Genomic DNA, 25,888 nt, shown 5'->3' with positions numbered 1-25,888 from the left:
TTCAAGCTGCTATCCAGAGTTCCTTCATCCAAAGCACAAGAACTGGACTCTACATTTTCCAATGAATTAAAATCAGTTCACAGAATTTTCGTAGAAGGTAGACATGCAGTGTTCGCTGGGAAAAACAGATTCACCTGCAAATGGGCTACTTTCTAAAGCAGACCATGACTGCCAAAAAGTGAACTGTTTACCTTTGCTCAATGTCCTGCAGCTCTTCTGCGTTCTCACATTCCACCACCTGACACAAAACACACATTTTGATCACTGCATGTTTATCAGAAGGTAAATTTCAAAGAATTACGTGATACTGCATGTGTAAAATTAGCATGAAAGCACATATATCTCATTTTATAAATATCAAGAGTATACAAGCAATGTCGTACATAAATATTAATAGATTTTAAAAAAGGGGGGGGAGGGGCTCTTTAGGAGCATTCCAAGGGTTCAGAAGCATGTGCACAAGTTAGTATTTTTATAAGTAGTATACGTACATGCATCATCAAATTTATCCCTATGCTTTAACATCAGATAATTAACTTGTGCAACTGAAGTCACAATCATATTCCACACATTAAAAAAGTGGAAGGAAGGCCAAATGAATACTGGTATGGTTAAAAGGTGAGGTGAAAAGGAAAATTAGTTCTTACCTGATAATTTTCGTTCCTGTAGTACCATGGATCAGTCCAGACACCTGGGTTGTGACTCCGCACCAGCAGATGGAGACAGAGCAAAACTCGACGGGCTCCCTACATATAGTAAGGTGCCACCCACAGCCCCTCAGTCGAACGTAATGTCAAAGCAATAAATGCCCGACTAACTAACTATGAACTCCTTTAACGTAAGCCAATTCATAACACACCCCTGGCTGAAAACAGAATAATCAGAACCAGAGGCAAAATGGCCTTGTTCCAAATTCGAAAAATGCAGTATTCGCAACCGGAATAAACGATATTCTAATATAAAAACGAGCGGACTCTCCCTCTCTTCAGCGCAAATCAGAACAGACGGGCGGGAGCCTGGACTGATCCGTGGTACTACAGGAACGAAAATTATCAGGTAAGAACTAATTTTCCTTTCCCTGTACGTACCCGGATCAGTCCAGGACACCTGGGATGTACCAGAGCTAATTACCGAGGGTGGGAAGCAGAGAGTCCCGCTCGGAGAACACTCGCTCCAAACCCTTGAGACTCAGCTGCCTGGACATCAAGCCTGTAATGCCTAGTAAAAGTATGCAACGACTTCCACGTTGCCGCTCTACAGATTTTCTGCGTGGACACCTGAGAAACCTCAGCCCAAGACGTGGCTTGCGCCTGAGTCGAATGAGCTCGAAGTCCCCTAGGCGCCACCTTGCCCTGCAGAAGATACGCCGAACCAATTGCCTCCTTGAGCCAACGCGCAATTGTGGCACGCGAAGCCGCAGACCCCCTGCGAGCCCCGGAGCAGAGAACAAACAGGTGGTCGGAAACCCGGAAAGGATTCGTAACCTCCAGATAACGAATTAGAACCCTGCGAACATCGAGTTTCCTTAACTCTTTCGACCCCTTGTCCATCTGATCCATGGCCGTAAACCCTGGGAGATCCACAGACTGATTCAAGTGAAAAGAGGACACCACCTTGGGCAAAAAGGACGGAACAGTCCGCAGGGAAACACCGGCCTCCGAAAACCGCAAAAATGGTTCTCTACAAGACAGAGCCTGTAGTTCCGAGACCCGACGAGCGGACGTAATTGCGACCAGAAACACCGTCTTCAAGGTAAGATCCTTCAGTGTCGCCCGCTTGATTGGTTCAAACGGGACTCCACACAGAGCTGATAGTACGCAATTTAAATTCCAGGATGGACAAGGATTTCGTATCGGTGGGCGTAAATGTTTAGCCCCACGAAGAAAACGCCTCACATCCGGATGGCAAGACAAGGACACTCCTTGGACCTTACCTCTAAGGCAACCAAGCGCAGCTATTTGGACCTTTAGGGTACTCCAGGACAGCCCCTTCGAGAGGCCCTCTTGGAGGAAAGCGAGGACCGACGGCACAGCTGGCCGTATAGGGTCTACTTCGTGAGTACTACACCAGTCCTCGAAAACTGTCCAAACCCGCATATAGGTTAAGGACGTAGACTGCTTTCTAGCTCTCAACAACGTAGCGATCACTGCCTCGGAGTACCCCTTAGCCCTCAAGCGCGCCCTTTCAAAAGCCAAGCCGCGAGACAAAAGTGATCCGCATCCTCCAAACAGACGGGTCCTTGACGAAGGATGGTCGCGTCTCCGTGAAACCGAAGCGGAGGCTCCGCCGCCAGCTGAATGAGGTCCGCGAACCACGGGCGCCTTGGCCATTCCGGCGCCACCAAGATCACCTCCGCCGGATGTAACTCGATTCGCCGTAAAATCTTGCCGATCAGGGGCCACGGAGGGAAGACATACAGCAACACGTCCGTGGGCCAGGGAAGCACCAGTGCATCGACTCCTTCTGCGCCCCGCTCCCTCCGACGGCTGAAGAATCGTGGAGACTTTGAGTTTTGAGCGGTGGCCATTAGATCCAGGTGTGGCTGTCCCCACCTGGCACAAATGAGACGATACGCTACCTCCGGTAACTCCCATTCTCCCGGATCCAGCCGATGACGGCTGAGGAAGTCCGCTTGGATGTTGTCTACTCCGGCGATATGGGAAGCCGCGATGCTGCTGAGGTGCTGCTCCGCCCAGCACATCAACTGATTTGCCTCCTCCGCCACTTGCTGGCTCCTTGTTCCTCCCTGGCGATTGATATAGGCCACTGTGGTCGCATTGTCCGACAGAATCCGGACCGCCCGGCCCCGTATCCACGGGAGAAATGCTCGTAACGCCAACGATACCGCCCTGGTTTCTAACCGGTTGATGGACCACAGCGACTGCTGGCTCGACCACTGACCTTGCACCGAGCGGCCCCCACAGACTGCCCCCCAACCAGAGAGACTGGTGTCCGTCGTCACCACCCTCCAAGTGGGCATGAGCAGAGAAACACCGCACGTTAGATGGTCGGTGGAGAGCCACTAGTGCAGGCTGGCCCTGGCACGGACTGTGAGGGGCAGCGGCCGATGAAACTCTTCTGATACCGGCTTCCAGCGGGAAAGTAATGCTGATTGTAACGGTCGCAGATGAGCGAATACCCAGGGGACCAAGGCGAGCCTTGACGCCATGGAACCCAAGACCATCAGGTAATCGCAGACCAACGGGCACCGCATGGACAAAAGGTGTCGCACCTGTCGCTGGAGCTTGTCCACTCTCTCCTGAGTCAGAGACACCCTGGCCCTCTCGGTGTCGAACAGGGCTCCGAGGTACTCTAACCTCTGAGTAGGCTGTAGGTGACTCTTGGAGAGGTTGACCACCCAGCCGAGAGATCGTAAGAGCTGCAGGACCCTGGCAATCGCTTGTTGACACTCTGCCTCGGATTTGGCCCGGATGAAACGCGGAATGGGCAGGCACCTGTTGACGCCTTTTAGGTCGAGAATGGGCCGGAACGCGCCGTCTTTCTTTGGGACCACGAAGTAAATGGAGTACCTTCCCGTGCCCCGTTGTCTTGACGGAACGGGAGTAATGGCGCCCAGGTCTTCCAGGCGCCGGAGGGTTGTCCTTACAGCGGCGCGCTTGACGATGGCCTTGCAGGGAGATACGAGGAACTTGTCCACCGGTAGCCGAACAAAATCTAATGCGTAACTGCATCTTATCACGCCGAGGACCCACTGGTCTGAAGTTATCTTGGTCCACTCCTCGTAATACAATGTGAGCCTCGCCCCCACGTTTGGTACGAGTTCTGGAGGCTGTAACGAGGAATGAACCCTTCTCATTTCATTGGGCCGACTTGGCCCCCGATCCCGACAAGGGTCCACCTGTTCTGTTGAACTTCTTCCCTCGAAAGGACTGAGACCAAGAGGAGGATCTAGCAGAGCCCGATCGGTAGGCTTGGCCCGACCCCGTCGATCTCTGCGGCCTCTGGCGCCGGTTGGTCCGAAAACGGCTTCAAGAGGAAAAGGATGACCGAGGTCTGGGCCTATCCTCCAGTAACTTAAAAGCCTTGTTCTCGCTCAGGAACTGCATCAGATCGTCCAACTGTTTGCCAAACAGTAGCTTCCCCTTAAAAGGCAAAGAGCCCAAGTGGGCCTTGGACGTCCCATCCGCAGCCCAGTTACGGAGCCAGAGGAGACGGCGAGCCGAGACCGCCGACACCATCGCCCTGGCCAAAGTCCTCAGCAAATCGTACATCGCATCTGCGCTGTAAGCTATCACCGCTTCCAAATTATCCGCCTGCGATGCCTCCCCCGCGGAAAGGCCTGCATTCGCTTGGAGAGTTTGGGCCCAACGGAGCCCCGCTCGCAGTGCAAAATTACTACATATGGCCGCTCTAACTCCCAGAGCGGACACCTCGAAGACCTTCTTTAATTGTACCCCCAGCTTCCTATCCTGGATATCCCTGAGCGCGGTTGCACCCGTGACTGGAATGGTGGGACCTCTTTGTCACTGCAGACACCGCCGCGTCCACCCGCGGGAGGTGCAGCAGCTCCAAGACTTCCTCTGGTAGAGGATACAGCTTGTCCATGGCCTTACTCATCTTCAGGCCCAATTCCGGGGTATCCCATTCCCGAAACAAGATATCGGAAGCCGAAAAGTGAAAAGGAAAAGCCACTGGAGGACCAGCCAGGCCCAATAACAACGGATCCATTTTGGCCCCTTGGCGGGACTCCACCGGTGGGGCTTCCACCCCAAGCTCGTCGAGGATAGCCGGGATAAGGGGAGATAGCTCTTCCCTTCGAAACAGGCGGACGACGTTGGGATCATCTCTTTCCGACGCCTGCGGCCCTTTGCCGGCTCCCGGCTGGGCTGGCCCCTCGTCCTCGGGCCCCTCAGGACCTCCTGGGGCTCCTGAAGCCGTCTCCTCCCCGGAGGAGGAGGTGGAAGCAGTGTCCGAGTCCTGTGAATCACCACGCGACGGCCTTTTCTCCCGAGGAGGACCCGGTGTATCCCGGGTCCGAGCGGTCCTCTTCCGGGGCTAGGAGCGACCCTCCCTGCCCCCTGAAGTCTTTCCAGACTTTTGTTTGGATCTTTTGTATTTAGCTAATTTCTTGAGCAACAAAGTAAAATCCGCAGAAAAAGACTCCTCCGATCCCGAAGAGCACTCATCTGCACTAAGGTTTTCTGAGCCACGGGGCCTCGGGGCTTCACCCCCCGAGGTCCGATTCTGCGGCGAAAGCGAGGGTGGCTGGCCGCCATCTTGAATCGCCTTCCTCGTGGCCTCCCTCACAGAATTTAAAATGGCTTCCGTTCCCGCGCTGAGCGGGAACGGATCAAAACTTCCAGCCTCTGCCGTTCCGGCGCGCGGCGGCGAACGGGCTCCTCAAGATCGAGCCCCCTGAGCGACCTCCGACGACCCCTCGCCCCCCAAGACACAGTTCGCACATACCTCGTCTCGGGATACCCGCACACGCGGCAAGCCGCCCCCCTCGGCATTCCCAGCCGGCGCAACAACGAGCAGAGCAGAGAAAAAACTTCACGATTCAAGTCCCCCCCCCCCCGCCCGGCGAAGCGCCCCGACCAAGCGAGGAAGAGAGAGAGAGCCGGCGCGGCGAAAAAAACAAAGTCGCGAAAACTACTTCTTTTTTTTTTTTTTTTTACTTAGCCGCTGGCCCAGGTCCTGAAGTCTTCTGCTCCAGCGGGGGTGAGTGAACCGGGTTCCCCGGTGTCACCCCCGACGCTGCTGCCAGGCCCGGCCGGGTCCTCGACCCTCAGCAGCGGCCTCGACCAGGAGGGGATGGTCCCCTCAGGACCTTCCCAACCCTCCTGGGAGGCTCCACCGACGGGAGACTTCCCTTCCTTCAGGATTCTGTTATCTTTTTTTTTTTTTTTTTTTTTTTTTTTATTATTAACCAAAATTCCCACTAATAATCTTAACTAGGCTTTGGTTTTTTGTTTTTTTGTTTTTTAAACTATCCCTGACTGACTATTCCAGGACAAAAAAACTCTCAGGGATCCCAGAGACTGTGGGTGGACCTGCCCCATCTGCTGGAGACAGAGAAAGACTGAGGGGCTGTGGGTGGCACCTTACTATATGTAGGGAGCCCGTCGAGTTTTGCTCTGTCTCCATCTGCTGGTGCGGAGTCACAACCCAGGTGTCTGGACTGATCCGGGTACGTACAGGGAAAGGTTATTTTAGCCAAAAGAACTTCTTTCAAAAATTGGAAAACATTTCCATCTGAAGAAAATAGAAAAAAGCATAAGCACTGGCAAGTTAGATATAAAATATTGATAAGGTGGGCCAAAAGAGAATTTGAAAAGAAGCTGGCCGAAAACAAACAACAGTGAAACTGGAAGATGTAATTGAGCAGACTGATAAACTAGAGTAGCAAATTGCAGACTGACAAATTAGAGTAGCAAATTGCCCAGACGGTACACATTCCAGAGATCTGAAAGAATGCAAATGGAGAAATTACTTACCTGATCATTTCGTTTTCCTTAGTGTAAACAGATGGACTCAGGACCAATGGGTTATATGCTCTCCTGCTAGCAGATGGAGACGGAATCCATTAAACCATATATTTCTATATGTTCTGTGATTTTGATATTTAGAACACTTTCCACTATTTATTCTGGCACTGAAGTCAGGCTAACTGTTCTGTAATTTCCCGGATCGCCCCTGGAGCCCTTTTTAAATACTGGGGTTATATTAGCCCACTCCAGACTTCAGGTACAATGTATGATTTTAATGATAGGTTACAAATTTTTACCAATAGGTCTAAAATTTAATTTTTTAGTTCCTTCAGAACCCTGGGGTGTATACCATCCGGGCCAGGTGATTTACTACTCTTCAGTTTGTCAATCAGGCCCACCACATCTTCTAGGTTCACCGTGATTGGTTCAGTCCATCTGAATTATTACCCATGAAAACCTTCTCTGGTATGGGAATCTCCCCCAACATCCTCTTCAGCAAACACCGAAGCAAAGAAATCATTTAATCTTTCCGCGATGGCCTTATCTTCTCTAAGTGCCCCTTTAACCCCTCAATCATCTAACGGTCCAACTGACTCCCTCACAGGCTTTCTGCTTCGGATATATTTTAAAAAGGTTTTACTGTGAGTTTCTGCCTTTATGGCCAACTTCTTTTCAAATTCTCTCTTAGCCTGTCTTATCAATGTCTTACAATTAACTTGCCAACGCTTATGCATTATCCTATTTTCTTCTGTTGGATCCTTCTTCCAATTTCTGAATGAAGATCTTTTGGTTAAAATAGCTTCTTTCATATCACCTTTTAACTATGCCAGTAATCGTTTTGCCTTCTTTCCACTTTTCTTAATGTGTGCAATATATCTGGACTGTGCTTCTAGGATGGTATTTTTTTTTTACAATGACCATGCCTCTTGCACGCTTTTTTACCTTTGTAGCTGCTCCTTTCAGATTTTTTCTATTTTCTCATTTTATCAAAGTTTCCCTTTTGAAAGTTTAGCACGAGAGCCGTGGATTTGCTTACTGTCCCCCTTCCAGTCATTAATTCATATTTGATCTTATTATGACCAGTATTGCCAAGCGGCCCCACCACTGTTACCTCTCACCAAATCCTGTTCTCCACTGAGAATTAGATCTAAATTTACTCCCTCTCTTGTCGGTTCTGAACCAATTGCTCCATAAAACTGTCATTTATTCCATCCAGGAACCTCTCTAGCATGTCCCGATGATACATTTACCTAGTCAATATTGGGGTAATTGAAATCTCCTATTATTATCACACTACCAATTTGGTTAGCTTCCCTAATTTCTCTTAGCATTTCACTGTCCGTCTCATCATCTTGACCAGGTGGACAGTAAGTATACTTGAAGATTTTGTCCATACCTAAGCGGGCTGCGGTGAGGCGCGCACACAGCCAGAGCGCCCGGAAATTCTGTGCCTAAGAAGATTGCACACGAAGTCGTCCGCGTACGTATGCGCACACACAGCGTGTGCACAAAGCCGGCACGCACTGCGTGTACTGAGGCTGTATGGAGGGCAATGCAAAGCTCACAAAACCGCATGCAAGATGGTGCCGACGCAGCCTACCATGCCATGTGCTGACTAAGCTTGAAGCGGGGCCTAGCCCACTGGGGTGGGGGGGCTGCTCAACCGGCTCAGATGCCCACTTCCATTTACAGCAACGGAATGGGCGTGATGTCAGTATGGCGCACTGAGCAAGGAGACTGGAGGAAGTTTTACTGAAACCCCTCCAATGTCTCTAAATTGGAAGGAATCCTCTCTCTTTTTTTTTTTTTTTTTTACTTATCTGGGCTCAGTGCTTACCGGCTGAGTACAGAGACGGTCTCCGGCTGCAGGGAGAGAGGGCTTTGGCCATCACCACTGCGCTCGGCTTCCGGCACCTACTGCTTTTCAGCTGCTTCAGCAGAAAGTCCACGCTGGGAACGGGCTACCAGACCAAGGCACACCTATGAGGGATCTCGGAAATCGACTCAGGAATTCTCAACTGGGGGAGGGACCTTTAAGTATCACCGCAGGAGAGCAGGGCTCAATTTTTCTCCAATTCAAGGGTAAAATTTCCTCTTTTAAAGAGTACTGCAATTCCGATAGGGAAGGCACATCCACATCTGCTAGGAGACAGAGAGATACTGAAGGGCTAAGGTCACTGCAGGGGTATATCTAAGGCAGGGGTCAGGAACCTATGGCTCTTTTGATGGCTGCATCTGGCTCGCAGACAAATCTTTAATAAAAAAGTAAAAATCTAACAAAATCCCCCACCCTCCTGACGCCCCCCCAAGACCTCCAAAATTAATTTACTACAACCCCCACCCTCCTGACGCCCCCAAGACCTGCCAAAAGTCCCTGGTGGTCCAGCAGGGGTCCAGGAGCGGTCCGGGAGCGATCTCCTGGACTTGGGCTGTCGGCTGCCAATAGTCAAAATGGCGCCGAAAGCCCTTTGCCCTCACTATGTCATTGGGGTCGACCAATGGCGGCGGTAGCCCCTGTGACATAGTAATGGCAAAGGGCAGTCGGCTGCCAGTAATCAAAATGGCATCGATGGCCCTTTGCCCTTACTATGTCACAGGGGCTACCACCGCCATTGGTCGACCCCAGTGACATAGTGAGGGCAAAGGGCCGTCGGCGCCATTTGGACTACCGACAGCCCAAGTCCAGGAGATTGCTCCCGGACCCCCGCTGGACCACCAGGGACTTTTGGCAGGTCTTGGGGGGGGGGGTTTTAGGAGGATGGGGGATTGTAGTAAATTAATTTGGCAGGTCTTGGGGGCTTCAGGAGAGTAGGGGGTTGTAGTAAATTAATTTGGTAGGTCTTGGGGGAGTCAGGAGGGTGGGGAGTTGTAGTTAGTATGGCTCTCACGGAATTACATTTTAAAATATGTGGCGTTCATGGCTCTCTCAGCAAAAAAGGTTCCCGACCCCTGATCTAAGGTGACGTCAGCTTTGAAACCTGACTCCATCTTCATCTACTAGCAGGGGAACATATAACCCATTGGTCCTGAGTCCATCTGGCTACACGCTAGGAAACATGAAATTGCAGATCTTTCACTAGTAATTTGTAACCTATCATTAATAATGCCGAAGACTGGAGGGTGGCCAATGTAACTACGATCTTTAAAAAGAGGTGATCCAGAAAACTATAAATTGATGTCAGACATCAGTGCCAGGTAAAATAATGGAAACTATTCTAAAGAACAAAATCACAGACATATAGAAAGACAGAGGACATAGCCAGCATGGATTTAATACAAGGAAAATCTTGCCTCACCAATCTGCTACATTTTTTTGACGGGGTTACTAAACATGTGGATAATGGTGAGCTGGTGGATATGGTGTATTTGGATTTCCAGGAGTCTGACAAAGTGCCCCATTAGAGACTCCTGAGAAAATTAGAAAGTAACGGGAGAAGAGGCAATGTCCTATTGTGGATTACAAACTGGTTAAAAGATAGGAAACAGAGAGTAGGATTAAATGGTCAGTTTTCTCAGTGGAGAAGGATAAATAGTGAAGTTTCTCAGGGATCTATACTGGGACTAGGGCTTTCTAAAGTATTTATAAATGATATGGAAAGGGGAACAATGACCGAGGTGATCAAATTTGCAGATGACACAAAATTAATCTAATTTGTTAAATCACAAGCGGATTGTGAAAAATTGCAGGAGACCTTATGAGCATCCAAATGGCAGAGAAAATTTAATGTGAACAAGGGCAAAGTGATGCAAATAGGGAAAAGTAACCCATACTGTAGTTACAGTATGTTAGGTTCCTTATTAGGAATTATCACCCAGGAAAACGACCTGGGTGTCATAGTGGACAATACTTTGAAATCCTTAGCTCAGTATGCAGCAGCTGTCAATAAAGCAAATAGAATGTTAGGAATTATTGTTGTTTGTGAACTTGCAAGATACTTGTGACCTGGATTGGCCACTATTGGAAACAGGATGCTGGGCCTGATGGATCCTCAGTCTGACCCAGTATGGAAATTATTATGTTCGGCGGCATTCTGAGGGTAGGGGAGCACTAGGTCTATCCTTTGGTGCCTAGGCTACCAGAGGATAGGCCTAAAAGTTCCTCTCAGTCTTCTCAAACTCACAATAGTTTTTGGGACTCTAGAAGTTGCAGGTAGAGTCACTCCTTGAACACTCAGAAGTCCCAATTGTTTGGTAGGTTTCAGTCCTTTTAGCCCTTAAGGGAGGAGGTAAGGATGGGTCCTCTGAGGCAGGCTCCTCTAGATCCTCCCAGTGAAAATTTTGGGGTCTATTCCCTGGTGCAAGAGATAGGTGGTTGCCTGTCAAGGTTTCATCAGAGATGAGCCCAGATTACAATGGATCAGTGAGTCCTGGAGGTTATTTGGTATAGTTACATTCTCAAATTCTTTAGCTTAGTTTCAGATGCTTTTATGGTTTCTCCTTGTCACTCACCAGCAAAGCTGGAAGTGGTAAGATAGACTCTGGAATGCGCTTTGGTGCCAGTGCTGAAGTGGCATAGGGTACTGGGTCATTACTCGATTTACTTTGTGGTCGCCAAGAAGAGGGACGCCTTCCATCCCACCTTGGATTTGAAGCAGCTCATCAAGTTCCTTAGAGTGTTTTACTTCAAGATGGAAACTGCGAGTTCAGTCATTCTGGCAATGAGAATTTCAGACCTCATTGGACATTATGAAGACTTATCTTCATATCCTGATCAATAAGGAACATTAGCAATTCCTTTGTTTCGTGGTGCTGGGGGAGCACTTCCAATTTCAGGCCCTTCCTTTTGGATTGGCCATGGTGCCTCAGACCTTTTCCAAGGTAATGGTTGTTGTGGCAGTGGCGCTGCGAAGAGAGGGAATTTTAGTTCACCCTTGGACGATTAATTGATAAGGGTAAAGTTGGAACAAGAAAGCATGTTGATCACTAACAGGGAGGTTCAGATGTTGCAAGACATGGGTTGGATAGTCAGATTTTCCACAAGCAATACGCAGACTTCTCATACTGACTTATCCTCTCATCCTTAGAGATGCTCCTTCCAGAGCAAGACCGAAGCATATTGGCAGGGAGAGCAGTATGGGGAAGCTTGCATTGCCATCTGTATTGTGGATACGTTGGTTCCAGCATCTTCCACTAAAACTATCAAAAGCAAGAAGAAGAAATCTCTCTTGCGTATTTCAATTGGTTGTTCTTCCCTTACCTTTCCCACGAAACTGCGAGAAGCGAGGAGTTGGGCCAGGAAGGAGACAGCCAGGAACTTGAAGTGGCGCAGCTGTTTGTCCGAGTGCGATGCCACATTAAAAAGGTGCTCATCCAGGTCTTCATGCTTTGCCTTCTGTGCTCTCGACTTCTTCTGTTCACCATGGACTATAAATGCACAATTTAAAAAAAATGTATATTATGTCTTTAGGTACTATAGGTATTTCCTTAACTCCACATGGCTTACAGTCTAAGTTTGTACCCAAGACAATGGCGGGATGTAGGTGGGATCTTAACTCGTTTCCCAGGTTCACAGCCTGCTGCTCTAGCCATTAGACTATTACTCCATATATACAAAACCCATCAATACAAAATCCAAAAGCACATTAAGTTTTCTTTTCTTACCATACATTAAAGAAAAATACTTATAGTGGCTGAGCAGCAAAAATGAATCCCACTAACTGCTGTGAAAAGTCTGTGCCTGAGAGAAGACAAAGTCATTCCAATTACTACAGGATAAAAAAGGGGAGACCTTTTTTTTTGTTAACCTGGTTTACTTCAGGTTACCTTCATCTTTATTCTGTGGCAGCTTTGTCAAATATTTCAGGATCTTAATGGTGCTCTGGAGCTGATCCCCGATGCCAAACTCACAGCAGACTGAGATCCAGAATTCTGTGTCCCTTTCCAACAAGGCATCCTGGCAAGAGGGAGGAGAGAGACAAATCACAAGCATGGGGGTATATCTTTAAAAGGTGCCTATAACTTGAATAAGAAAAATGGACTAAGCTATCCAAGCTTTTGGTTGGATTTATTTTTTTCAATGGAGAAAGTTAAATAGAAAGAGCAGGCGCTTTTCTTGCTAATGTCAAAAGTTTGTACACCAAACCTGCCACAGAAAAGAAAATTGGTTCTTACCTGCTAATTTTCATTCCTGAAATACCACAGATCAGTCCAGACAAGTGGGTTTATGCATCCCTACCAGCAGATGGAGGCAGAGAACAAAACATTGAGGCACTGCTACATAATCGAGTGTGCTACCTGCAGTCCCTCAGCATTGACCTGCACTCAAGCCAAGCTGTCTACCTTAATAAACCCCAGTAAACTTGGAGAGAACAGATACTTAATGGTTGGAGCCCCCTGAAAAAACTAGGCCCCCTTAACCTGACAGAACGCACATCTGAAACCAAGTATACTTTTCATTACTCTGAATATATCACATATTAGCTCAGCAACATTCAGAAGTGAGGAAGTCGTTCGAAAGATGGGGACGGGTCTCTGGACTGATCCGTGGTACTTCAGGAACGAAAATTAGCAGGTAAGAACTAATGTTCCTTTCCTGTTCATACCCCGGATCAGCCTAGACAAATGGGATGTACCTAAGCCCCTCTATTCTGGCGGGAACTCGAAAGGCCCGCAAGCAACACTCTTCCCAAACGTTGCCTCTTCTGGGACCCACACATTTAAGCGGTAATGTTTGGTAAAATTGTGAAGAGAAGACCATGTTGCCGCAAGAGAAATCTCCTGTGGAGAAAGCAGTTGACACTCTGCCCACGAAGTCACCTGCGCCCTAGTAGAATGTGATCTCAACCCAGTAGAATGTGATCTCAACCCCTCCAGCACCGACCAGCTCTTACAGATGTAAGCCGAAGCTATTGTTTCTTTTAACCATTGTGCAATACTGCCCTTGGCAGCCTTATTTCCCTTTCTTTGCTTCACTGAACAGGACAAGCAGATGATCAGATCTCCGAAAGGCATCTGTCACCTTGAGATAGCGCAAAAGAATTTGATGCACATCCAATAAGTGAAGCTTCCTAGCCTTCGGAATATAGGCTGTCAAATTTGGAAAGACCGGAAACTTGACAACCTGATTAAGGTGAACATAAGAAATTGCCATGCTGGGTCAGACCAAGGGTCCATCAAGCCCAGCATCCTGTTTCCAACAGAGGCCAAACCAGGCCACAAGAACCTGGCAATTACCCAAAGACTAAGAAGATCATGAAAGGACACCACCTTAGGCAAAAAGGAAGGAACCTTACGTAAAGAAACCCCATCCTCCGAAAAGCGCAGGAAAGGGTCCCTACACGACAACGCTTGCAGCTCAGAAATTCAACTAGCCGAATAGATGGCCACCAGGAAAACAGTCTTCAGGGTTAAATCCTTCGATGACGCCCTCCGCATCGGTTCAAAGGGAGGGTCACACAGTACCCAAAGAACCAAATTTAGATTCCATGCCAGACAGATCTTCCGCACCAGAAGACGCAGATATTTTGCCCCTTTTATAAATGAATCACATCCAGATGAGACGCCAGTGGTCTTCCCTGAATTCTACCATGAAAGAGAAACCAAGGCTGCTAACTGGACCCAAAGGGAATTATAGGCCAACACCTTAGCCAAACAGCTCTAGAAAAAGGCCAGGATCTGCAGAATATCTACTTTAAAGGCCGCACCTTGTTCTGCAAACACCAAGATTCAAAAACCCTCCACACCTGGACATAAGCCATTGAAGTGGAATGTCTTCTCGCCTGAAGCAAAGTCACAATCACAGGCTCCGAATAACCTTTAAGAGTCGCCGTCTCTCAAAAGCCAAGCAAAGCCAGAAGTGATCCTCCTGGTCTGAAAGTATGGGTCCCTGCCGTAGCAACCCTGAGAGATGAGCTATGCAGAAGATCAACAAACCACGGCCGACGCGGCCACTTGGATGCCACCAGAATCACCCTGCCCGGATGTAGCTCGATGCACCGCAGCACTCAACCTACAAAAGGCCATAGTGGAAACACATTCGACCTCCCTCCTGCGACTGAAAAACCGACCCGTTTTTGCATTTGTTGGAGTTGCCATGAGGTCTACCATGGGTCTGCCCCACCTTGCCTGCAGCAAGGCAAAGGCTTCCACTGACAACTCCCACTCCCTTGGGTCCAGATGCTGTCTGCTGAGGAAGTCTGCCTGCACATTGTCTGCCCCAGCACATGAGAAGCAGATAATCTCACCAGATATTTCTCCACTCATACGAACAGCTCTTGTGCCTCCAACACCACTAGACGACTCTTCATACCTCCCTGACGATTGATGTACGCTGTCGTCACATTGTCTGCGAATACTCACACTAACTTGTCCCAAACGAGTGAAAGAAATGCCAACAAGGCTTTGCGCATTGCCCTGGTTTCCAGCCGATTGAGAGACCAAGTCGCCTCTCCGGCGACCACTGACCCTGGGCTGATTTCCCTTGGCAAATCACCCCCCAGCCAGAGAAGCTGGCATCTGTACCCAGTCGGGCACTTAAAGATCCACTCCTTTCTTCAGATTGCGCTGAGACAGCCACCACGAAAGACTGGACCTGGCATCCTCTGGTAATGGTAAAGCAAGCTGAAATTCTTCCGACAGCGGACTCCAAAGGGATAACAGAGCCCATTGCAGAGGACGCATGTGAACAAAGGCCCATGGAACTAATTCCAGCGTAGGCGCCATGGAACCAAAGGCCTGCAAAGTAATCCCAGACCCTGAGGACCGACAGGTGCAGTAGCCGAAGAACCTGACTCTGTAACTTGAGGACTCTCTCCTTAGTCAGAAACACCTTGCCCAGCCGGGTATCGAAACGTGCTCCCAGATACTCCAACACCTGGGCTGGCCTCAACTGACTCTATGTGAGGTTCGTCACTCAGCCCAACAACTCCAGAAGTTGCAGTACCTGTTGGACTGAGTGACCACACTCCACCTCTGACTTTGCCCGTATCAGCCAATTGTCCTGAGTGCTGCTGCCTCTACCACCAATACCTTTGTGAACGTGCATGGTACCATTGCCAACCCAAAGGGAAGAGCTCGAAACTGGAAACGTTCTCCCAGAACCATGAACCTCAGAAACTTTTGGCGTTCTGTCTGAATGGAGATATGAAGATAAGCTTCTGACAATCCAACGACTCCATAAACTCACCTTTGTGCACCGCTGTTGGGCCTAAAAATAGGAACTGCCGATGTGAGCGCTCCCTGACACTGTCCAGTGCTGAACTACTCAGCACCCGGCCATGAGGAAAGAAGGCACTTCAACCCGCTCCCTCCTGCCTGCCTCCCAGAAGTAAAAAAGAAACTTACCCACTGCTTCAGCCCTGTCACAGCCTCTCTACTTCCCTTTCTCTTGCTCCTTTTTTTTTTTTTCCTTAAAAGAAACATGCCTGTTCTAGCAAGGGCAGAAAGGAAAAGGGAACAGAACTACTTCCCTGCTTCTGGAGGCCACATGCTGAAGAGCCCGAGGGAGTGAAGGGCCCAGAGGGTATGAAGGAACCAGGACCCCTGGCTATCACCCCCCCACCCCCGCCAAGGAGGGCTGAGTCAAGACAGGGGTTACCAACCCCCTACTTGCCCTGCTCCACCCAAGGGATGGCCCACAAAGGAACCTAACACCTCGGGGAGTGGAATCTTCTTCCTAATTATTCCTTTTTTTTTTTTTAAACTCCAGACTACAGGCTTGCACCTCTACCATCTGCTGGAGACAGAGAAATACTAAGGGACTGCAGGTGGCACTCTCTGTTATGTAGCAGTGCCTCAAAGTTTTGTTCTCTGCCTCCATCTGCTGGTAGGGATACATAAACCCACTTATTTGGACTGATCCGGAGTACAAACAGGAACACATATTAAGGTACAAGATAGCTAGAGTCTTTGTTATTGAACCAATACAAGAATTAGCAGCCAAAGAGGATGATATATGTGAGCTCTTGAGACAACAAAGTTCCCTTTCTTAAAATGCAAGAGAAAAATAAGCTCTTGCACATGACAAGATAACCAGTAGGCCAAATGGATTTATTCTCGACATCCACCTCCTAATACTACGCATGCGTTAAAAATGAATTTACTCCCTGACCAAAAGCCATTCTTTACTCCATGCTTTCTTTTGAGTACAATTTGTAAAGGGGAAAGCTATAGAGATGACCCATTCTCTGCATTGCTCTGACCTTTTCCCCATTGCTCACTGCTGTCACCGTCCGGGTCACATGCTGTTCGAAGAGTAGCACTAGCAGGGCCCAGAGGAAGCGCTCCCCTCCCACAGTGCCCACCAGCTGTGCAAGGATGGGCACACGCCGGTGCTCAGGGACATGGGGTAGGGCATCCACAAACACGTGGATGATCTTGCCAACCACTCCATCCACGTAGTTGGTGTTGCCTGCAGAGATCCCATTGTCTGCCTGTGGAGAATTAGATGGGGAAAGAGTTAGAATAGGCATTACCTAGACGGGAAAGGATAGGAAGCAGAGATTTTGCACATCTCTGTCAAACTTGTATTTTTTGCTTGATTTCACTATGCCAACTACTTTACTGGATCAGGTATAAGTGAGGGAATTATTTCACAGACAGGCTTTTGCTACAATCAGTTATCTAAATCCCAGAAGGAAGCTGAGCTGTGCTGACGAATGGGGTTGCTTTGGGGAGAAAACCCTTCATCTGAGAAATGTTTGCTTGCTGATCTACAGATTGCTACATGATAAAAGAATAGGATGTGAAGATGACTTGCAGGACTGGAGTGCAAGTGGCAGGCTGTCAGGGAGCCTCATGCCTTTAACTCCCTACCACGGGATTCATTTTCTGCACATGGCACAGCCACACTTGTACACATGCAGCAGAGCAAACCAGGGCACTCCTACTTCCCACCTCCCCTGGAGTTGGTCAGGTTCACTTTCAGAAGCAGAGTTCTTATTTTAGCTGAATGGTTTTTGGATGGAACAAAAATGCATTGTTGCAGCTGGGCCTCTCTCTCTCTTGAGATGCAGATAAACCTAAGACACATTTTCCCAGGCAAGACGTGAAAGGACCTAGCTTGAAGCGAGCAATCACTTCACCTGTCCGTGCTCCACTTAAGGAAAACAAAAGCTGGATGTCACATGACCAATACAAAGCACAACCACTGGGGAACCCTTCTAAAGGTATCTATCTGCTCCTAGCGATCTGTGATCTTCCCTCTGTGGGATTCAATCTTACCTGAATAAGGGCAGGAATGACAGTCTGCACAGTCCTGCTGATGACACGGAAGCTGTACGTGTCGTCCAGGCGCATGATGTTCGCCCCCATGAACGTGAAGATGGGCATGATGTTGTGGAGGACCTTGTCCTTTGAGAAACCCCCCCCCCAAGAAAAAACAGGACAATAAAGGCTGTGCAGTTCCAGCTTCCGGATCCCAGCCATCCATTACTGGAAGAAGTTTCACCCAGCCCCCAGGGTTTAGGAGGAAAATTGATACAGCATAGCAACAATCCCTGATTGCCTATGAAACAGGTCAAGTATTACAGCAAAGAAAATTGGGAGTAATGCAAGGGCACAGGCTATTCCAGGCAGGAGATCCAATAGCATTTTTTTTTCTAAACTAGCTTTCAGCGTTTAAGAGCCTGCAGTACGCATTTCTGAGGGATACAAGCATCTCTAACACACATATACACACACTGAGCTCTCTGATGCTCAGACAGTGCCCATCTTTGGCAAGATGGCTTCCTACCATGGCTGCTTAATGTCTGGTGGATTAAGGCCCAGAGAATTTGCAATATAGGAAAGCTGGCAGGATCACTTACTAATATTACCAGCCGTGAATTTCAATCCACCTGACCAGAATCCTCGAGTCGCTGAACACTTCCAAGCTCTCCCTTCTTTGAAGGTGACAAGTAGTGGTAGCTTGGCAAAGTATCAGCGCAAGGCCATCTAAGTCATTACTGTATCAGACACAAGGCTCAATAAATAAATACATAAATAAATAATGAGCTGGAAAGTAATTCTTATGTTTTCTATGTAATTTTTGTCTTTTCTAAATCAGATACAATTTTTCTGGACAGTTTATAACAATGACTTTTACTCCCCTGTCTGAATGCTGCTCCCCCTTGGAACTAAATATCTGATGGGCTTCGATAAAAATGTGGAAAAGGTAGACTTTCAGTTATGCTGTGAGCTGAGGAATTGGAAGGAACTCCTTCCCCTATGCACACAAAATCTAAAAGCCCTCTATAAAAAAGCATTAAGGGTCCGATATTCAGCACAGCTACGCCACTGAATATCCCCAGTTATCTTAAAGTTAGCCAGATAAGTATATCCGGCCAACTTTAACATGGCCCTCTGGCACAACCAGAATCAGCTGCATAAGTTAAATGGCTAACTCCAAACATCACCTAACATATGCGGCTAACTCTGCTCCGCCTGGAAACACCTCTGGATTTTGAATATCAACCTCTAAATAACTACTTATTACATTTTTTCACTAAATGTATTTATTTAAAAAACAATGTTTGCTCATTCCCCACTTAGTCTTCCCTCCCTCTTCCACCGAGCGTGTATAAAAATTTGCTTTGTTTACTGTACAGAACATTACTGTTATCTTGTTTATCTTGTTCCCGTATTTGCTACATAATTTAGTATCATGTATTATTTACCCTTTATGCATTGTTTGCACATTTTTTCGGCCCCTTTGGCCCTCTATCTATTCTCTCCCCTTCCCCCCCCATTTATTGTAATTTTCTCATCTGCTCTCAGTTATTATGTAAACCGGCATGATGTTCCCCACTAATGTCGGTATATAAATCTTTAAATAAATAAATAGTATTTCTTAAATTACATTTTAATTTAATAAAAATATATACATTCCCATTGTTGCCAGGACAGTTATTAGGCAAGAAGAAGGGAAGGGGAAATTTGAAGGTGTTATTGTGAGCTAACAAAAAAAAAACAAAAAAACAACAACCTGGCAGGTACCTACTAATAGAAAGGACACTAATAGACAATACACTATAGACCCTCAAAGTTCAACCTTCCTTCCCTATTTCTCCCAAAACTCCTTTCTTCTGAGAAAAGTTCTGGTGACGAATGAAACACAAATCTTTCTCGGTCAAAAGTGAAATGCCAGGCTTACAGGAAAGATGGTGGCTGCGGACCCGAGCAGCATCAGGGCATGGTGATGGGTCTGAGGCATGTCTGAGCCTCGCACGCACTGCACCACAAGCTCCACGCTGAAGCGCTCCTCATCCAGCACATCTATGTCAAGGAAAAAAAAAAAAAAAAAGAGGTCTCACAGCATCTCTCTAATGCACTCTTGCAATACAGAACCTCATTACTGCAGATTTTAAAGCACATATGTATATACACACTCTTACCAGGGAGAGAAAAAAAATGAGCTCTATCAAAATTAAGGCCATGTTCTGAGTAATTGGCTTTGAAGAGAAAAAATAATTTTAAATATAATTTATCTTTGTAGATAGTGTTTTATGCCAAATCTCCAGCCCAGGCTGCAGTTACTATCACAAGAAAGCTCAAAAGACTAAGAGGCCAGACAACATCATTTGCAAACAGCTACTATTTCTCCAATCCTCCTCTTGGATTCTCCGGCTGGGGGATGATGATAATGTCTCGCTGTGGAGTACTGCAGCTGTGTACTCTGGGACTACTAAAACAGTTGCTGAGGGAGTCTGCTGTAGTCAGGGCTTCACAAAAGAGCAGAATCATCCAAATAAAAAAAACCCAACACATTCTACTAAGGGAATCTGTATGTGAGGGGTATGGAGCTGGGAAATAACCATGGGGAGAGAAAAGTAATTTGCTTTTCAGGTGCCTCGGGAACAGGAGCAAAGTCTACGCCAGGAACCAGCTACCGGACCAAGGTACACCTCTGAGGGATTTCTGAAATCGCCTCAGGAATTCTCAACTGGAGGAGGGACCTTTAGGTATCACCACAGGAGAGCGGGGCTCAAATTTTTCTCCACTTTAAATATAGAATTTCTCCTTTCAAAAAGTATAGCAATCCTCGTAGGGAAGGTACGTCCACCATCTGCTGGAGACGGAGAAATACTGAAGGGCTGAGATCACTGCAGGGGTGTATCTAGTGTGACGTCAGCTTTGAAATCTGACTCTGTCTCCATCTGCTGGCAGGGGACCATAACCCATTGGTACTGAGTCCATCTGGCTACACGCTAGGAAAAGTAGCTTTTGATATTGGCCGCCTTTCTGTGCATAGCCATGGCCACTAATATCTGACACTAATATCTTTAAAGCCTAAAGAGGTATGCACAATGAAATCCCATACTTTAAAACGTATTTCCAGTTGATGTGGTACAGCCCGATTAAGAGGCCATATCGATCTGTAATGTCATTTCCTCCCTTGGGTGAATTTTCTATTCAAAATGGTGGGTAATAAAGTCCAATAATTATAATTAAACAAAAAAACTAAATATCTGATGGGCTTCGATAAAAATTTGGGAAGGTAGGCTTTCAGTTATGCTCTGAGCTGAGGAGGTGACATGCAGCTATGCTCCCGCCAGGCCTTTATTTATTTTTGCTCTCTGGGCTAATTATTCTGCCACAGTATAATGTAATGTCACTATCTAAGAACATGTCTAAGTGATCAATCCCAGCAATGTAGGCATATCAGAATTCTAAAGCCAAAAAAACTGCTATCAAAAGTATCTCTGAGAAAATCTCGGTAGACAAGGACCAAGCTTCTGAGCAGGAGCTTGATGCAACCAAACCAACGGAAGTATCGATTACATCTGAAGGTTGTTGGAAAACTTCATCACTAAAGTTCACAGAAAACCTGGATTCACACTGAATAGGTGGCTCAGTTAGTTGAAGCTGTCCACAATAATTCCTCCAGGCTGGATGAGATGGAGCTGAGGGTATCTGTTCTGGAGGACTCTCTAAATGCTGCCAGAACTAAAATAGACAAACTAGTCAAAATTCATAAAAGTACTGTTGATAAGATTGATGACCTCTAAAATCGTTTGAGTGAAATATCATCGGAATTCTCAGGGTTCCTGAGAAAGTTGAAGGGAAGAACCCTGTTGCATCTTCACAATTTGGGTGCCAGCTCTGCTCGAAATGCAGTGCAAGAATGGCATCATTAAAAATGATCGAGCACATCGTACGCTGGCCCCTGCCCCAGCTGTTTAGGGGCAGGCTGCGTGCAGTGATTATAAGAATGCCCAACTTTTCTGACAAGCAGAGGATACTCAGCGCTGACTCGTATTGCAGATGATTTAACCTATCAAGGTAACAAAATCATGATATTTCAGGATTTTTTTGATCGACTTCAGCTGAGAAGACAAGAATACAGAAAGGTTAAGAAAGAGTTGCAAAGCTTGGGGATACGGCATGCGTTGATCTGCCGGCAAAGTTTCAGGTCATTTATTAATGGAACTTCTACCTTATGCTCAGACGTTAAAGCAGTTGAAAAACTGTTGGAGAATATTAAGAAAAATGATTCCATCTCAGCAGTGTCTGATTTTCACATGTTTAGTGTTACTGTGGCTTATTCTTCATGGTGGGAATGGCTGACTTGAGTTTTCAGGCAACAAAAGTTTGCAGATTGTTTCATGGTTGTGCCTCAGTTTTTTGGACATTAAAGATTTTTTTTAAACTTTTTTTTATTGCTATGATTATTCCATGGACAGTTGCTTCAGTATATTGTGCTTTTGCTGTCAGAGTACTAATTCAATTGGATCTCCTGTCTGACGCGATTCTGAACTAAGCTGTAATGCTCTCATCAGTATCTAGGTTATTCTCAAAGAAGCTGTTATCATGGTTTTGGTTTTATGTATTTCGCTGGCCTACAGCTGCCAGTGTGCTATTTTCTTATTTTGGTCTTCAAACAGTGGCTTTCTTTTATTTTTGAGTGCAGCAGCTTGCTGTTATTATTCGTTGCTCTGCTGAAAGACATCTATCACAGACTTTACATTTGTTGGTTCGTTTTATGAAATTGCCCTGTTAAGTATTTTTTTTTCAATAGCTTCTTGTATGTTCACCTTATCATATATTATGGCTGTACACTGCAGTGGTATTTTTTGTTCAGTTTTGCTGCTTATACTTTTTTTGCCCTTATGTTATTTTGCATTTTATTTATTCTATTTTGATCTGGCTATTACTGGGGGAGGGGGAGGGGTTGCAGGGGGAGGTAGTACTAAGGGGTCAATATACCACAATTTACCATCCATCCCTCTAGGTCTCAAATGTTTTCCCACTTGACTGTTTCAAAGCTACACTGGATGTTCCTAGCAAGTTTTCAGGTGGGAGGGATGCAAAATCACTAGGGCTATTGCCAAATTGTTTCCTGTTAAGTTTGTTTGAAGGGTTGTGGTGTTACATAAAAAGCATACTAAGTTTAGCTATTATAAGACCACTATGGAGAGTCAGTCAGATTTAGAGGATTGCTTTTTGCTTTTCCTTTTGATTTATTATTGCTCAGCAATTCGAAGGGGTTTCATATCTTTTTGATATGTGATTGCCTTGGGTTTTGAGTTACTTTAATGGGCTACCCAATTAATACTTTAACCCTTAATGTGAAAAGTATATCATCCCACATTAAGCAAAAGTGTATTCTCAGATTTGCTTGCAGAAGTAAAGCGCAAATAGTTTTGCTTCAAGAGGCCCACCCAGTGGCGTAGCCAGAATTGATTTTTTGGGTGGGCACAAGGTTAACATGGGTGGGCTGTAGGCATGCAGGTCCACTAGTTGTTTTTTTTACTGATAAATAATGCCAAATTATGCAGCATAGCATTCACATCTACGCCTAAGTATGAGGTTTACTTAATGATACAAACATAATTCACGGTGATTTGTGGTACTTTAGCCTTCTTATTATTACGATTTTATACACGGCTCCTACCTGTCCATAAATTTTGAGAGAGCGGTTGTGTTGCTTATATTTAAATTGCTAACATCTCAAAATATAGATATATATTTTTACCTTTGTTGTCTGATCTTTGTATTTTTCTAATCAGTTGGTCCTGGTCTCTTTTTCCCATTTTTTCCCTTATAGCTCATTTCCTAATTCCTTTTCAGTGTCTTTCTTCTATTACTGTCTTCTTCCCTTCCACACACACACACACACACACACACACACACACACACATACACGCTTTCTCTCACAGACTCCCTCTAACACACTCAAGCTGTCACTCTCATATGCTCTCCCCCCCCCCCCCACAAGCTCACATTCTCTGCAGACACACATACAAGTTCTCACTTTCTCACCCCTCCCCAGGCTTATATTCTTATGCACACACAGACGCATATCCAGGCACCCATTCTCACCCACACACATAAACCCAGACTCCCATTCTCACCCACAAACCCATGCTCCCAGTCTCACCCACACATATTCAAGCTCCCATTCTCATCCATACATATACACATTTAAGGTCCTATTCTCACCCACACATACACACATACAAGCACCCATTCTTATCCACATATTCAAGCTTCCATTCTCACCCACCCACACAAACCCAGGCTCTCATTCTCACCCATATATACACACATTCAAGCTCCCATTCTCACCCACCCACAAACCCAGGCTCCCATTCTCAACCACACATACACACATTTGAGCTCCCATTCACCCACATATTCAAGCTTCCATTCTCACCCACATACACACCCAGGCTCCAGTTTTCACCCACACACACTCCCATTCTCATCCACACATACACATTCAAGCACGTGCACAGCTTCCGCTTTCTCCCCCAGAGCAGGAAGATCAGCTGCCACTTCTGCTATCTTCGGGCGTCGGGCCGTACAGCCCGCCGAACTTCCTGTCGGGGGGGGGGGGGGGGGGGGAGTGGAAGCGCAGCGCACAACGTCCGCTTCCTCCCTCCCCCCCCCCAAGCAGGAAGATCGGCCCGATGCCCGAAGATAGCAGGAGGCCGGTGGCAGCAGGAGAGGCAGCTGATCTTCCTGCTTTGGGGGAGAAAGCGGAAGCTGTGCGCGGCGCTTCCGCTCCCCCACCCCCAAACAGGAAGTTCGGCGGGCCGTTTGGCCCGAAGATAGCAGGAGAACGGGTGGCAGCAGGAGAGGCCAGCTGATCTTCCTGCATTGGGGGGAGGAAGCGGAAGCTGCGCGCGGCGCTTCCACTCGCCCCCCCCCCCCAAACAGAAAGACCGGTTGGCCATACGGCCGCAGCAGCGCTTCCCCATGTGTGCCGTGATGGCGCGCAAGGCGTGGGTTCTCTTGTTCGCTGTCGCGGGGATGGGATCCCGCGACAGCCTTGCAGTTCCGGTGCCAGTTGGGTGGGCCTGGGTCTAAGTTGGGTGGGCACCTGCCCACCCAGGCCCACCCGTGGCTACGCCACTGGACCCACCACACTAAAGCTGAACATGACAAGTTACACTATGGTTGGACTGAGCAAATTTATTGTGCTTCGTACAATTCTGGTTCTTCAGCCTGCACTCCCCCCAGTTGATCCAGACTCCTCACCCAGTTGATTTAGGCCTAAATAGAGATTTATGAAGACTTACACCTCATCAAGAACGAAAGTAAACATGCGCGGCTAACAGCCCACCACGTGCTAAGGTTGCCAGATTTAAAATATGGATTTAAACGCATAACTCTTGGTCCTGCCCTGGAATGCCTTGAGATGCCCCAACTCCGCCCCTTTTTTCTTAGCTCATACACATGCAAGTCCGCACATAACTTGTGGCTTTTAAAATATGAGTTACTCCCCTATATAGGTCTTTTAATGCGAGCAATGCTTTTAAAATTCATCCCTTAGTAGGGGAGTGTGTATGCTGACTGATAAGAATTTTCTCATAATTATGAATCACTCTTTTCTCGATCCTGCAGATAGATTTGTGGTTCTTAATTGTACTTTCAATTCAGTCTTTTTAGTTAATGTTTACGGTCTCAGTTCTAATCACCGTGAATTTTATCCTGCTCTTAGAGATAAAATATTAACAATTAATCCTGTCTCCTTGCTTATTGGGTGATTGGAATGTGTCCAGATCCACGAACTGACAGGTCCTCCATTACCAAGGAGATGGCTCCTCAAATCTATGGATTAAAGGACTTAATGGACAAGTTCAAGTTGACAGATATCTGGAGGGATTGCTACCCTCAGGGGTGGTACTATATTTACTATTCACACAGACAAACCCTATAGTAGAATAGACTTCTTTCTTTGTTCCCTTGACCTTATCTCTATGGTTAGTAAAAGTGATGGCCATCATCCTATGTGGCTATCTCTGGATTTTGCTGGTGTTTGGCCATGGGTGTGGACTTGGTGCCTGAACAATTCTTTCCTGGGGCATTCAGGAGTTGGTATTAGGGGCCATTTCTGAATGTATAGGAACAATCCCAAATCTGACTATGATCCTATGTTGCACTGGGAATCCTTTAAGGCTTACCTTAGGGTCAAATAATAGCCTATGCTAGCAATTTACATACAAAAAAGGGCCAGTTAGTTTTTGGGGCCAAAATCAAAGATTTGGAAAGGCAACATAAGGTTGACTGCTTGG

The 25,888-nt window shown here is 46.9% G+C and overlaps 1 protein-coding gene across 6 annotated transcripts in view; it reads right to left on the bottom strand.

The window, feature by feature from the left end:
• Positions 1 to 25,888, bottom strand: part of HEATR1 (HEAT repeat containing 1) — a 317,329-nt gene that overhangs the window by 56,747 nt on the left and 234,694 nt on the right. For all 6 annotated transcript variants that reach the window (XM_029593810.1, XM_029593813.1, XM_029593812.1 and 3 more), the window contains 6 exons: positions 19,522 to 19,643; positions 17,613 to 17,741; positions 16,592 to 16,822; positions 12,216 to 12,345; positions 11,650 to 11,816; positions 192 to 238 (listed from right to left, as the gene is read on the bottom strand). In XM_029593810.1, coding sequence (XP_029449670.1) covers positions 192 to 238; positions 11,650 to 11,816; positions 12,216 to 12,345; positions 16,592 to 16,822; positions 17,613 to 17,741; positions 19,522 to 19,643 — 826 coding nt within the window. The remainder of the gene's footprint in view (positions 1 to 191; positions 239 to 11,649; positions 11,817 to 12,215; positions 12,346 to 16,591; positions 16,823 to 17,612; positions 17,742 to 19,521; positions 19,644 to 25,888) is intronic.

Source organism: Rhinatrema bivittatum, chromosome 3 (assembly GCF_901001135.1).
Source record: "Rhinatrema bivittatum chromosome 3, aRhiBiv1.1, whole genome shotgun sequence".
Lineage (NCBI taxonomy): Eukaryota > Metazoa > Chordata > Amphibia > Gymnophiona > Rhinatrematidae > Rhinatrema > Rhinatrema bivittatum.
This window is presented reverse-complemented; position numbering and strand designations above follow the sequence as displayed.